The sequence below is a fragment of the Puma concolor genome, chromosome C2 (assembly GCF_028749965.1).
Source record: "Puma concolor isolate L17-30 chromosome C2, mPumCon1.1.hap2, whole genome shotgun sequence".
In the NCBI taxonomy this organism is placed as follows: Eukaryota; Metazoa; Chordata; class Mammalia; order Carnivora; family Felidae; genus Puma; species Puma concolor.
The window spans coordinates 25,539,961-25,554,457 of record NC_141675.1 but is presented as its reverse complement, the minus strand read 5'-3'; the positions used below and the strand labels follow the sequence as shown (position 1 = coordinate 25,554,457).

At 45.5% G+C, this 14,497-nt stretch overlaps 1 protein-coding gene and 1 long non-coding RNA gene across 2 annotated transcripts in view; one reads left to right on the top strand and one right to left on the bottom strand.

Moving 5' to 3' along the window:
• LOC147577147 (uncharacterized) overlaps positions 1 to 11,990 on the bottom strand; it is a 74,667-nt gene extending 62,677 nt beyond the window's left edge. Inside the window, exon 1 of the long non-coding RNA XR_015239951.1 lies at positions 11,906 to 11,990. This is a non-coding gene — a long non-coding RNA (uncharacterized LOC147577147). The remainder of the gene's footprint in view (positions 1 to 11,905) is intronic.
• The window catches only part of GALNT15 (polypeptide N-acetylgalactosaminyltransferase 15), a 47,545-nt gene extending 33,672 nt beyond the window's left edge, over positions 1 to 13,873 (top strand). Inside the window, exons 6-10 of the mRNA XM_025913774.2 lie at positions 1,023 to 1,217; positions 3,711 to 3,842; positions 4,225 to 4,329; positions 9,457 to 9,600; positions 11,831 to 13,873. Of these exons, the coding sequence (XP_025769559.2) occupies positions 1,023 to 1,217; positions 3,711 to 3,842; positions 4,225 to 4,329; positions 9,457 to 9,600; positions 11,831 to 11,977 (723 nt within the window). The 3' untranslated portion in view covers positions 11,978 to 13,873. The remainder of the gene's footprint in view (positions 1 to 1,022; positions 1,218 to 3,710; positions 3,843 to 4,224; positions 4,330 to 9,456; positions 9,601 to 11,830) is intronic.
• The last annotated feature ends 624 nt before the right edge of the window (positions 13,874 to 14,497 follow it).

Genomic DNA, 14,497 nt, shown 5'->3' with positions numbered 1-14,497 from the left:
ATATAGGGTCCAGAACTATCCGTGATTTCAGGCATCTGCCGGGGGTCTTGAAACATGTCCCCCATGGATAAGGGGGAACTACTATAGTTCCAAAAAATAAGTATTTGCGCTAAAAATTTAGTGCCTAAATTTAGTGTTGGGCACTGCACAACTTCTCAAGCCTTGGAATCAGACCAGACACCCTCACCTTCATTTCCCGTTCCATGTCGATTTGAACACGAGACTGGCTTTTTCATCACAGCAACCACTGAAAACCCAACCCCGTAAAGGTGTACATTATCGAAAATGCAGCCATCTTATGTGGAAATCATGAATTATCTCAAGCTTGTAGTTTGCAGAACACCCAATAGATGTCACCGTGTTTTTCTCAAACATTTAAAATATCCCGCATGGCCCTTTGAGGTTGATGGGGCACCCCCAGGGGTACCATGGCCCACAGTTTGGGAACTCTGTTTTTGGTGTGTTTCACTTCACATGCTGCCTTTTGCTAGAAATGTTTTCGCTTTCCTCTTGATCCCCAGGATGAAATGAAAGGCTTCCTTTCAAATGAATTTTACTGGAGAACCATGAAAACCCTCCTAAAGGAGAGACTATGTTCAAGGAAGACTTGCTTTGCTCTCCACTTGAGACTTCACAAGCTTTTAGAAACTCTCTGACCACCAGGGACCCCTTTTTCCCTGACGAAGCAGCTTTGGGGAACAGGGGTGCTAATCCACACAGTTATATCTCTAAAGGTGCCAAACGTGTCCATGTGCTTTTGGGAAAGGGCCCGTTCCGGTATTGCATGGATGTGGCTCCCTTACTCCACTGGTTCCCAGGACAACTGCACCCATTCTTCCCGCACTGTTACTCGCCTGCCCAGAACTCCCAGATCTGGAAACTCTGAGGCACCCCGAGGACTATCGTTCTCTTCACCATTTTGTGTTCGTGATTTCCTGTGCATTTTCCCAGCCCCTGTCAGGATCCCTAACTCCATGTCCTTGGAGTTGTGTTCAGATGTTTATTTTCTCCTTTTATGGCAGGCCTGGCTCTGTGGCGGCTCTGTTGAAATCCTTCCCTGTTCTCGGGTGGGGCACATCTATCAAAATCAGGAAGCCCAGTCCCCCCGTGATCAGGAAGCCACTCTGCGGAACAAGGTTCGCATCGCCGAGACCTGGCTGGGCTCATTCAAAGAAACCTTCTACAGGCACTGCCCAGAGGCCTTCTCCTTGAGCCAGGTAAGGAGAGATCCTGGCAGGGGCCTCTGGGCCCGGCACGGGCCGCCAGCAGGAGGCTGGGCCAAGGAGTACCTCTCTGTCCAACCTGGAGGGGAAAACAAAAGCTTCTGGCTTGTGCTTCCCTTAAGTTGCCCCTCTCAAGTGGCTCCCTGGCAGAGCTGCCTGTCTGTCCCAAGCATCTCCACACAGCGTCACAGCTGATCTTGGCCTGGAGCCCCCTGAGGTCTGTGAGACATCTATGGGCTGCAATCCTTTATCGTGGGGCCAGAGTGCAGACTGGGCAGGGAATAAGCAGTGACGGGTCTCAGAGCGCCCTTTCCTCCTGAGCAAAGCACTCAAACTGTGGAATCATCCAAGACACGAAACAAATAGAAGTATAAATATAAACATAAAAGATCCAAAACAAGCCACAAAAAATTTAAAATTTTAAACGTTTCATTAATGTCCACAAACAGCACATCTTCAACTGCCACGTAGCCCAATTCTTGTGGAACTGGCACATAAATACTATTCAGCCTGAGACATGGGTTCCCGTTACTGTTTGCTAGGCTGGGAGTGGGGGCTCCGAAGATAAGATTTCCATGACCCACAAAGGTCTTGGGACAACTCCCATAGGCCCCTCACCAGCCTGCCCACACTGCTGGGTGTGCTCCATTCTCTGATCCACAAATCTCCCCGTCATCTAGTCATCTGATGACTTTCACAAGGACAATGGCACCTCCTACTGGTAAATGAGAAGACATTTGTTTTTCTGGCTTTTTTTTTTTTTTGGAACATTCCTCTTAATTCATGTTTTGGAAATGTCCTATGGTTGACATCGATGTTAAGATTTTAATAATATCACTGCCTCCCTGAAGGTGGAGACGTTAACTTTGTGCTCTTAGTTTAAATTTAAGTAGCTAAAAATTAATTTTGTTCTACAATTTCTATCCTTCTATCCAAACCCTCACATGGATTTTGAGATACAGAAATTATAGGCACCCAAAAGACAAGGTCAGGGTTTCACTGTTGGAGGAGTTAACATTCTCTTGTTTTTCCCCTGTCAAGTGGTTGTACAGAAGGGAAAGTTCATTGTCAGCATATGCCCCTCATTTGAGATCAAACAAAAGGCTGGAGAGATTTGCCACTTTGACCACTGAGAAAGGTGAAGGTGATGGAAAATTCATGAAGCAATGTTCCTGCTTTGGTAGCAAAGTCTAGCCCTGCAGAATGACTGGTGAGGTCTCAAACGAACACTAAGAAAGCCAAGAAACCATAAAAAACTTACACTAATTTCCTTAAAGAGTAATAGATCTCTTTGGTTTAATGGTAGGCAGGTGTGCTGAATAAACAAGACATCCCTGCCTTAGAGAAGTTGTTCCCAAACTTTCTGTGGATAAAACTCAGCAGGAGAAACGGTCAAAATGCAGATTCCAGGGTTGCTGGCCCAACCTACTGAATCATAGTCTCTGGAATAGGGCCTAGGAACCTGCATTTTTAACAAGTTCCGTGGGCATTTCTGAGCCAGGTGCTCAGGGGATCATAGTCTGGGAAGCATACCGAGAGCATGTCAGTATGGCAGATCCAGACCATTTATATCTGAGGAGTAAAAGATGGAAAAAGTGGAATCACTTCATTCAGCCTGTTAGCCCAGTGTTTAACTGCCAGACTAAAGGCCATCAAACTGGAACTCTGACATGGACTTCTTGTTCCAGCCCCCTCTCCTTTCCTCTCCTTACCCCAGGAAATATGATCTCTCTTTTTTGTTTTTATTTTTGGTCCTTCCTACCCCTCCTTAGCACCTCTGTCTTCCCTCAAGATATCCAGGATTTAATACTAAATGTATAGGTAGGTTTCCTTGTATCTTATCAATATAGCCAAATGTATAAACTTATACTCGAGTGTTAAGGATTTACCTGATACCCATCCCAGGACAATTGTATTATAAAGGAGAATCTCAAGGAAAGGGGATAGAGTAGCCCAAAGGAATGATTTATTAATGGTAATGGAGGAAATTGGGCACTTAGAGGGGAAGAAAAGTAAACTTGTCTTGCCCCCATCCCACCCCACAATTTCCTAGCTTATTTCCTCTCAGTTGCCTTTGGGTCAGTTCCTGCCTCCATATGGCTCATTATGGTGCTGCAGCACACCAGCCTAGGTGCAAAGCCCTGCCATTTTGCCAGCTTCCACAAAAAGTCCTTAAAGCACAGGTATAATCGTCTTTGTAGACTGAAGATGTGAAGGATTGGGGAGGGAGTGCTCTCACAACCACACTGCTGGTTCCACAGCTCTCTGCAGGGAGGACCATCCTACTCTGTCCCTTCTAAACTTCTTCCCCTAACACATGACTTTCCCCACCTGGCTACGGCCCTAGGGAACCGTGGCCTTGGTCCCCTCACTCTGTCCCAATCCTTCAGCTTCTTCCCAGCTACCTCTGTCCCTCCCCCATGTGTGAATTGTGGTGAACAGTCAGCCTTTCCCCACCTCAGTGCCCGTGTCTTTCTCCTCCATCAGGCTGAGAAGCCAGACTGCACAGAACGCCTGCAGCTGCAAAGGAGACTGGGTTGTCGGACGTTCCACTGGTTTCTGGCCAACATCTACCCTGAGCTTTACCCATCTGAGTGCAGGCCCAGGTTCTCTGGAAAGGCAAGGCATGCCCCTGGGAAGATGAGGAGGAAGGGGAGGGGATGGGCAGCCTCCCAATACAGAAACTGGATACTCAGATGTTTGTCCATGACCCTGGCCACACAGTCCCAAGGTCAGGGGAGCCTCAGAGGCTTCCATGCCTGCCGTGAGGGAGGTGACTGGGTTACCCCAAAACCTGTTTCAGGTCCTTTCATCATGACAGATGTGGTCTGCCTCCTGTCCATTGGGATTAGAGGCTTTAGCTTGACCTTGCTTATTTCTGTGGCCTGACCTGGAACCGTGAGCTACACTGCAGGGAAGGAGGAGAGGAGGACTGCGCCTGATGGAGGGTGTCTTAACAGTGGAGCGCGGGGTTCACTTCTGTATGGATGTCCACTTTCAGCTCCACAACACCGGACTTGGCTTCTGTGTTGACTGCCAAGAAGAAGGGGACATCCTGGGCTGCACCATGATGCTAGCTCCTTGCAGTGACAGCCGGCAGCAACAGGTGGGTAACATCCGGGCAAGACCTAAGAATGGTTTTCCTGGGATGCTCCTCACTTCCCTTTGGGGCACCTCCTTTCAGTGGTGCCACGTCTCCCACCACAATGACCCATCCCAGCTCTGCCCACGCCGCCCCCAGGCACAATCACAGACATGGGCCATCATCAGAGAATACAAGCATCTGAGCCTGAAACAAATAGAGACTATCTAGCCAATGCTTTCATCTAACAGATGAGGAAACTGAGGCTCAGAGAGTGACTGACCCAGGGGTTGCAAACTCAGATATCCCCAGGGTCAGGCAGGGATGAGCACAGTGAGCTGGGTGGAGGCTGCTATGCCTGAGGAGCACGTGCCCATCAGAAAGGACAGCTATGCCCGTCCCCCAGCCTCCACACATGTTTTCTCTTTTGTAAGTGGGTCCAGTATTATGAGATTAGCCCCCAAATTTAAAAGACATTGGAAATCTGGAGTTTGTGGAAAACCTCCCTATTTAAATTAAAAATCTCTAATCAGAGGTCAAAGAAATTGACACACATTTCTATCAGGGCACCACTTGAAACATCTGGACCAGCCAGAGATCCTCAGCCAGCTAGAACCAGAGATGGGGTAATATGGGTCATCCAAGTGGGCGCTGTAGGCACAGAAGCACTGAGGAGGAAAGGGGACCCCAGAGTGTGTTCCCCACTTACAGTGGTGCCTCCAATCCACAACTTGTGGTTACAGTCTTGTCTCAGTCCTCTGATTCTGAGTCCTCCCATGCAGATGTATTGTGGCTTTCCAGGATTTAACGGGGCTCTATGGGAGCCAGAGTTCACAGAGGGGGATCTTTACTGCACAACAGAGGCCTGGTGTGTGCATGTCTGTCTGTCTGTCTGTGTCTCTGTGCATGTATCTGTCTGTCTGTGTGGGTGTCTCTGCATATGCACGTGTGTGTGTGTGTGTGTGTGTGTGTGTGTGTGTGTGTGTGAAGCAGAGAAGGAGGGCTGGATTTGGAGCAGATAGGCCTCGTGGCCTCGGCCAACCATCTGATGCACTTGCTAGAGGAGGGCTTCCACACAGATGGGGTCCCTGGCTCCAAGCTGCAGAGCACTGGCGTCATTCAGAAGATTTCCCAGGCACAGAGCAATTTGGTCCGTGGGATTCCTTCCACAAGGAGAAAGTCTTTCATTCCACAGTCAGATGGAAAGCGGAGAGTACAAATACCCCTGGGGAACAGCACATAAGCTGTACTGGCATACCAGGGCTGATGGGGCCTCTCCCCAGGAGAAAGGGCTCTGATGACTGCTGGGGAAGGACCGAGATGCAGCAATGAAGACAAACTGCACAACTTTCCCTGAGGCCCCACTCTGCAGTGTGGCCAGACCTGTCAGTACCCAAGATGGATGGGGCTGCCCTGGTGACAGAAAAAGCTAATGGCCCAAAGGGCAGCCGAAGAGAGATGCTGAACATGCCTGACAGGCACCCTGCCCACAGGGGGAGTCCCTTCCTTGAGCCAAGTTTCCTGTTCTTGGATATAGAAGGTTCACCACAGGACAGACTATTTGAAATTGACATCAAGAAATCCAGGTGGCACTTGGTTAAAGTGTAGGCCTAGGAAGGCCTAGTAGGGCCCTCCATCCCTCCCTGTGCTTCCTCATCTTTTTAGGTTGTATCTAGTGGTTGCCCTGAGGGGGCAAGATCAACCCCTGACCCCAAATTTGGTTCAGATATTGAAACTGATGACTCCCCACATGCAACAACAGAGAATGGAAAGCATCATTATTCACCTAATGAGACTTCCTAGTGGAGCAGGACAGGCTCCCAAGCAAGCAAGACAAGCAAGACAGCAAGACAGCAAGAAGGGGCGGCTGACTTTGGCTCTTATGTGGTTGGTGGGGGGGTTGGGCAGGTGAGGGTTCCCAAGCTCTGGCTGGGCTTACCTGGATTGAACTTCCCACCAGCACCAAAGAAGAAAGCACGGGGCTTTCTTAAGAGCTTGCCCAGAAGTAGAGCAAGGATATAAGGTGAAGGAGTGGAGCTTGAATGCTAAGAGACCAGACATTAGACAAGGAGTTAGACTATTATAGGTCACATGGTTCATTTAACGTTTATTTATTTTTGGGACAGAGAGAGACAGAGCATGAACGAGGGAGGGGCAGAGAGAGAGGGAGACACAGAATCTGAAACAGGCTCCAGGCTCTGAGCCATCAGCCCAGAGCCTGATGCGGGGCTCGAACTCACGGACCGCGAGATCGTGACCTGGCTGAAGTCGGACGCTTAACTGACTGTGCCACCCAGGCGCCCCTACATGGTTCATTTAAGAAGGTAATAAATTCTAAGGACCCTTTCCCAGAAAAAAAAAAAAAACAACAACAACAACACATATAAGCACAGCTGCACAAAATTTTAACAATTTCCAGGGTTCATAGATTCCCATGAAGCCCCCTATGGTCCCTGGCGCTCTAAAATCCCTAGTTCATAATTCCCAGAAGCTAAAGGAATGGGTGAAAGGATAGAACCATATTTCCTCCTGCAGCACCCCAGGGGTTGGTAAATTTTACGCCCTCAAGTGTCTGAGATGAGAAGAAGGTAATTGAGTCAGAGAAAGGCTTTCAATGCAGCAGGGTCATTCCAGCATCCATGAAGACCCCTTGTTTATCAGGAAGATCTCTTTGTATCTTAGGCTAAGCTTCTCTTCAAAGCTGCCATCACAGAATAACTCCCCAAGGTGGTGGGAAGACTCAGAGATGCTAGCTGAGGGTCAGTGGGTCCACTTCTTTTCACAACTTGGGTGAACCTAGAAAGGCCTAGCCTGCCCCCAAATCTCTTTTAGCCTGTGACAGGGGCCTTTGCATTAAGGTGTCATATCCCAAAGGCCTGTGTTAAAAATAAGCAACAAAGTACGAGTTCCTAGAGATATTGATCAAATGAGTCAGATGAGGCCCCGAGAGCCTGGGGGCAAATGCCAGAACATGTCTTGGAGGGAGGACCGGTGAGGCCAGGCTTGGCAAAGCAGGTTCTGGGATCCTGGAGGTGGGGGGTGGGGAGGGGGCTGGGCTGGGGGCAGGGAGGCCTGTATCTGGAGGGCACATGGGGAAGCAGGTTCTTAGGACCCATGTGGCCTCTTTCCGTTTTGCCCTTTACCAGTGTTCTGGAACACAGCAAAAGGCATTCAGACCTGGCACAGGGGAGAAGGATACAGATATAAAGTGCTAAGTGAGGAAGCAGTGTAATATAGTGGCAAGAGCTCACCACTTTCTAGCTGTATGACATCAGAGGCTTCTTAAACCCTCCAAGTCTTGGTTTCCTCCTCTGCAACCGGGAATAATGCAGTCTCAGGCATGCGAACAGAATGTTCGCTTTTGTGGGTTTTCTGATTCTTGGTGGGGAAGAGGGGACTAGCAAGGACCTCTATATCTAGCAAAATTGTGAGCTGGATAAGCTGAAAGCCGTTTTCCTAAAAGCACCTAGATATGCCAGATAAAAAATTAAGAAGAAACACATAAGTAAGTGAATTTGTAACAAAGGGAAATCTCCAGGGGCCACAAATCAAGAGGCATCTGAAAATAGAGCCACAGGGCATTGGCCAAGCTATCCTGCCTCAGGATACATGAGCCATTAGCTACATGCAGTAGTCAGTGGGAGCCTACTTGCAGCCTTTGACAGATGAGAAGTTGGAAATGAGATGCCATAGAAAGCCAGTTTTGACCTTCAAAGAGTAACTTACCTGTGAAAAGTTTGACTAGAAAAATCCACCCACTGCCACAGGAAGATGACAAGGAAGGTTGTCTGTCTCCACAGGGTCTTTGTATAGGAAAAAATCACTCTTAAATTTTTTTTTAACCACAAGTCTGCATCTAATATGGGTTTAGGATTCAAATTTATATGAATTGTGTGGTGTGAGAATCCTCAAGCGGGAATGGCTATCTAATTTTGGGGCCCAGCGCAAAGTGAAAATGTGGAGCCCACAGTTCAACAATTATTAAGAATTTCAAAACTGTGTAACATCTTGGGGCACCTGGGTGGCTCAGTCAGTTAAGCATCTGACTTTGGCTCAGGTCATGATCTCACAGTTCATGAGTCGGAGGCCCACGTGGGGCTCTGTGCTGACAGCTCAGAGCCTGGAGCTTGCCTCGGATTCTGTGTCGTCTCTCTCTCTGCCCCTCCCTTGCTCACACTCTCTCTCAAATATAATAAACGTTAAAAAAAAAAAAAAAGAATTTCAAGATAGGGCGCCTGGGTGGCTCAATTTGTTAAGCATCTAACTTTGGCTCAGGTTATGATTTCACAGTTCGTGGGTTTGAGCCCCACATCAGGTGAGCCCTGCCTTTCTCTCTCTCTCTTTTTCCTCTCTCTCTGCCCTTCTTTCACTTGTGCCTTATCTCAAAAAACAAAACAAAACAAAACCAAAAACAAAAACAAAAACAAAAAGGATTTCAAGATAGTAACAGGAGAGCATTAAACCAAATACATTAAACCAAGAACACTAACCCCTTCTAAGCACAAGGCCCCATGTGAATGCGCAGATCACTGAGGCCAACACTGCCTCCCAACCGCAAAATTAATATAAGATCCACTCAGGTTGCACTTGGCAGGAATAAACAGAAATTGGTTTTGTCAGAGCGTGCTCTCCGGCCAGGGCACACAGGCTTCCTACAGTGAGAGCCCCTCTGCAAAGATATGCACAATCCAATCGTATAAAACACTGGAGGAAAAAAATGACCATGAGTGAGAGTCATCAGATGCAACAGACAATTCGTTTTGGGCCAGGTGACAGGCCAGGTCAGCTCTCTCCAGAAAGAGATCCCTTGGGCCTCAGAAGTGTTCCTCATCTGCTCTTGTGGTAGTGCACTCACACAACACACGGCACTCTTTTATGGCCTCACCATGATGCAGTAAGAGAGACTAATGGAGAAACATGCCACAGTGTAGAAATATGAATGTGGCAGCAGCTGGCACGTGCAGATTTCAGAGGCTTGGTCCAGTCTGGCATTGCATGTGTGGATTCGGCTATGAGATACGGTGTTGGCTGACCCTAAGAGAATCTAAAGATTGCCACTTGATGTCAGCCCCGTTGTGAGCTCCCCTTCCTTCATCTCCAGCTTTGGAGAAGGTCTCCTAGCTGTGCTAACAAACATCCTCTTTGTCCCAGCACCTGAAGCACACCGGCAGGAAGGAGATACGCTTTGGCAGCCCACAGCACCTGTGTCTTGACATCAGGCAAGAGCAGGTGACTCTTCAGAACTGCACCGAGGAAGGGCCTGCTATCCATCAACAGCACTGGGACTTCCAAGAGGTAAGTAATCTGTCCAGGAAGGGCTCAGCAGTGCCTCTAGCTGGGACTGTGGCCCAGGGTCTTCTAAGGGGTCAGATAGTACCATACAGGTCAGAGCCCCTATTGTTGAACTTAGTGACCTGGCATTAAGGCCTCAGGAGGAAGTAAAGCCAACATTGTAGCAAAGTTGGACCGCAAGCATCTTAAAGTGTACTCATTTGCCATGTCTCTGTAAAGCTCTGACCATGATCGTGGCAGAGAGAAGAGACGGTCCCTTTTTGAAGTTTATTAGCTCAGGTCACCAGTAAGACCAGGGAGCATGTTACAGAAGCAGCCAACTACCTCAGTGGTGTGGTTTAGGAGCAACAGAAAGGCCCTTCCTTCTCTACTTGGTGACAAGTGAACCTAAGACTTGGGGCCCATACATGCTCAAAGACGTCTTGGATCATTCTAACCAAGTCCTGTGGATAAGATACATCTTAGAAACAGCATGTTAAAACAATAAGTACAAGATTAGTGAGTAAGATATACCCAGTATATTTCAGGCATTACAACCTAAGACTTTAAAAAAGTATTATGGGGCACATGGGTGGCTCAGTCGGTTAAGCATCCGATTTCTGCTCAGGTCATGATCTCATGGCTCATGAGTTAAAGCCCCACATCAGGGTCTGTGCTGTCAGTGCAGAGTCTGCTTTGGGTCCTCTGTCTCCTTCTCTCTCTGCCCTTACCCCGCTCGTGCTCTCTCTCTCTCTTTCAAGAATAAATAAACATTAAAAAAGTATTATCATTCAGCTACTGTTGATAGTAGCACTATTTACAATAGCCAAGAGGTAGAAACAACCCAAGCATTCAGCGATGGGTGAATAGATAAACAAAATGTGGTATGTATGTATGTATATGTATGTGTATGTATGTATGTATGTATGTGTGTGTGTGTGTGTATAATGGAATACTATTCAGCCTTAAAAGGATCACATGCTACAACATGGATGAACCTTGAGGACATCACACTAAGTGAAATAAATGTGTCACAAAAGGACAAATTCTGTAAGATTCCACCTAAATAAGGTATCTAAAATAGTCAAATTCATAGAAACAGAAAGTAAATAGTGTTTACCAGGGGATGGGGGGAGAGGAGAGTTGGTTAATAAATAATAGACTTTCAGTTTTGAAAGATGAAAAAGTCCTGAATATACATTTCACAACAATGTGAATATACTTAATACTACTGAACTTTACCCTTTAAAATGGTTACAATGGTAAGTTTTATCTTACCTATTTTTACTACAATACAAAGAAAAAAAATTAGGTAACATGTATGCTACAACATGGATGACCCTTGAAGATATCATACAAAGTGAAAGAAGTCAATCACAAAAGGCTATCTATTATATGACTACCTTTCTAGGAAATGTCCAGAATAAACAAATCCATAAATATAGAAAGAAAATTAGTGATTTCCAGTGGCTGGAAGGGAGGGACAGGAAGTGATTGTTAATGATAGTGGGTTTCTTTTTACAGTGATGGTTGCATATACTCTGTGAATATACTAAAAACCATCAAGTTGTATACTTTAAAGGAGTAAATATTATGGTATGTGAATTCTATCTCAAAAGTACATAAGCAAATGGACATTATCGGCATTGGTGGTTAAAATGTTTAACTTTTCATAAAGAAATCAATTTTTTGCCGAAGAAGGGATGGCTAGATTCAGTATTAAGTCCGGTGGACTTTGAGCAGGAGGCAGCTATAGTCTTTGAAACATGGCTGCCTTGGGCCCTCAGTGTATCCTTGAGCTTTTACTCTCTACTGCGACGTGGTGGCAACAGTACTAAATTGCAGGAGTCACAGTGGGCAGAGATCAAACTAAATCATTTTGAAAGCAGAAATGTACAAGCACAGTGATAACAATGAATTTCACCAATATGGTATAAAGACTGAACATGCTCTATACACTGGCCTGTTACTAAACAGAACTCTCTAAGAAATGGCACAATTATACAATCTCAATAAAGTAATTGAATTAATGATCTCAAGGTTTCAAATGATATTTATATTCATAATATATTTACATTATATATATTTACCTAAATTATTTTTACACTAACCAACATAATGCAGTTCCTTACTAGGCGAGTTCACACCACCTCTGTAATTCTTGTAATGATTAACACAAATCTTAGAAATATCCTTCTTTGCCTACTGATTGCAGGGAAATGACTTTTTTCCCTCGTCTTTTCTGTTTTTTCAGAATGGAATGATTGTTCACATTCTTTCTGGGAAATGCATGGAAGCTGTGGTGCAGGAAAACAGCAAAGATTTGTACCTGCGCCAGTGTGATGGAAAAGCCAGCCAGCTGTGGCGATTTGACAACGTCTACACTGTGGATGAACGATGAATGCCTGTGTCAAAGGGAAAAGAGAAGTTTAGCCATTACAGTTCATCCCCAAGGGAACTAAAAGAGCATATATATTTCATGAAGCTGACCCTTTTGTGTTTGCGCTCCTGGTGATAGTAGAGAAGAAAACTCCATGAATGAGTATAGGAAGTCTTTCCTTCTCGCCCCTTATTGCATTGACTGTTGGCTGTTTTAGAAAAAAAAAAAAAGGATTCATTGTCTCATTGTCTTTATCACTGGATGATGGTCATTATGTAGTACAGAAGATTGTTGTTTGTTTTATTTTGTTTTCCATCATGCACTTGAGAATTGCTTTTATCTCTGACAAAGGAGAGGCATGGACCGTCTTGGGCAACACCTCCAGGATACATACATCCGGTTGATAATTTTTTTGCAAATGGCCTTACCTTGAACTATCTGTGTAGCCAACCATGAAAGTTAAAGTGTGAGAAGGGTGTAAAGGCCTGACATCCCCAAAACTTTGGATTAAGTTCATTAGGACAAATTCCATGTTCACTGGTTGAGCCATAGCTCAGAAGGAAGGGAAGCCACTGAGCAAAGAACGGGGTTGAAGAGAAGATGGAAAAGCTTTGACCCAATTCTCCAGCTCAGCCTGGCAGCTGCAAAGAGTCAGCACGCCTGGAATAGGATGTTTTCATGTAAATGAGAATTTCCTCCTGACTTTCTACCTCCATTCACCCTGCCCTAGCCCTTCTCTAGCTTGGTTAACCCCAACCAGAATCTCATGCAGTGTATTTCTCATTAGTCATTGGCGTTGGGTCAGCTCAGACTAAGCATTCCCAATAACAAGGTGTATACAGTGGAGAAGCTCTCCTGATGCCCTGTTACAGGGTTTGCATGGACTGGATCAGAAATAGCAACCTCTGCAAAGAGGCAAACCTCCACAGTAGGGGAATGCCAGCATCTGAGCCCAAATTCACACGAGAGGAACCAGAGTTGGGAGTTAATGTTCGTTAGGGCTGATGTGGCCATCTCTGAGCCTCAGTCCCCCAAATGTGCCTGCAGGTTGAATGTCCACAACTGTGGGAAGAGCGTGCCTCTGCTAGAGCAGAGCCAGTGCTAGCAAGAGCTGAAAGGCTCTCCTGGCTGTGACCTGGCCTACCTAGTTTGTCCATAAAGAGCTGTGGAGTGGGGTTGGTTCTGCTGTTAAGAAGACACCATTTATGCCCATTTCTCCTCCAGGTGGAGTTTACTCTTCACATGGTCAGCTAGGAAACCTCCCTTTGAAGATACTGATCTCCTCTGGGCTGTCTCAGAACTCAGTGCGTTTCAAATAAGAAGAAGTAGGTAGGAAGTGAGGGTTTGTAAACAAGGCCTATCATAATTAACATATTTTTTTCTACCAGCTTAAGTCAATGGCCTGCTGCACTTCTCCCTCCTTAGAATACGCTCCAGACCTGTGCTGTCTACGGTAGCCATTAGCTGCACGTGGCTGTTTAAATGTAAGTTCATTAGAATTAAAAAAAAAAATTAAAACTCAGTTCCTCAGTTGTATTGGTCACATCTCTAGTGCTCAATAGCTTCCTGTGCCTAGTGGCTACTGTATTGGAGAGCACAGATATAGAACATTCTATCACTGCAAACAGTTTTATTTGGATAGTGCTGATCTGGATAGATTCATCATCCCATTGAGAGAAGAGATTTCGGACACTGTCTTCTTCCTTCAGACATGATTATATTTAAAGCAAATTCCCCTAACATCCTGAGACTGAGATGGAGCTAAACATTCTCAGATGTCAACCTTGTAAATGGTATTAATAGTTGCAAAATAAAAATTAAACAAGACCTCTATTTTTTTTAATGAACTTAATTATTGGCATTGTGTTTGAAGTTGCTGGAATAAATTAATATAATTAAATAAAAGGCAGAATTCAATTGTGTGAGTTGTGTTTGACAGTAATTAACAAAAGAACCCAGATGGCTTATTGCTTAATTGGTTGAACCAAGTGAGAATGTGGGGTTCCTTGCTTCCTTAACCATCCCCATGATTTATTGCTTTATTATAGAAATGGCTGTCAACTTGGTCCCTGGCTGATACTTACAGATCCTTAATTTAAACAAAACAGATGTCTCCATTTAGTTCTAATAGAAATTCAACCTTCTCCTCACAGTGTAACCAAGTGTTCAAATTCTGTTCTCTGTGGATTCTGCTTTGATTTTATCCACAATGATCATTTTAAAAGTAGAGAAAACTGACAATTGGAAGATTTGATTCCCAAGAGTTTGATCTTCACTTTTATGATTGGACTTTATTGTTCAGAAGGAGAAGCAAGAGATAGATGGAATATCTTGATAGTATTCAAGTTGCTGGTTCCAGTTTGTTCTCCAGGTCTTGCTAGATCCTTGTCCTCAGAGTCCATGAGACATCTCTTAATATTTTGATTTAATCCAGCAGGCCTCAAATTTCACTGTGCTCACAAATCAGCTAGGGATTGTATGCAGATTCTGATTTGGTAGGTCTAGGGTGGGGCCTGAGATTCTATATTCCTAATGAGCTCC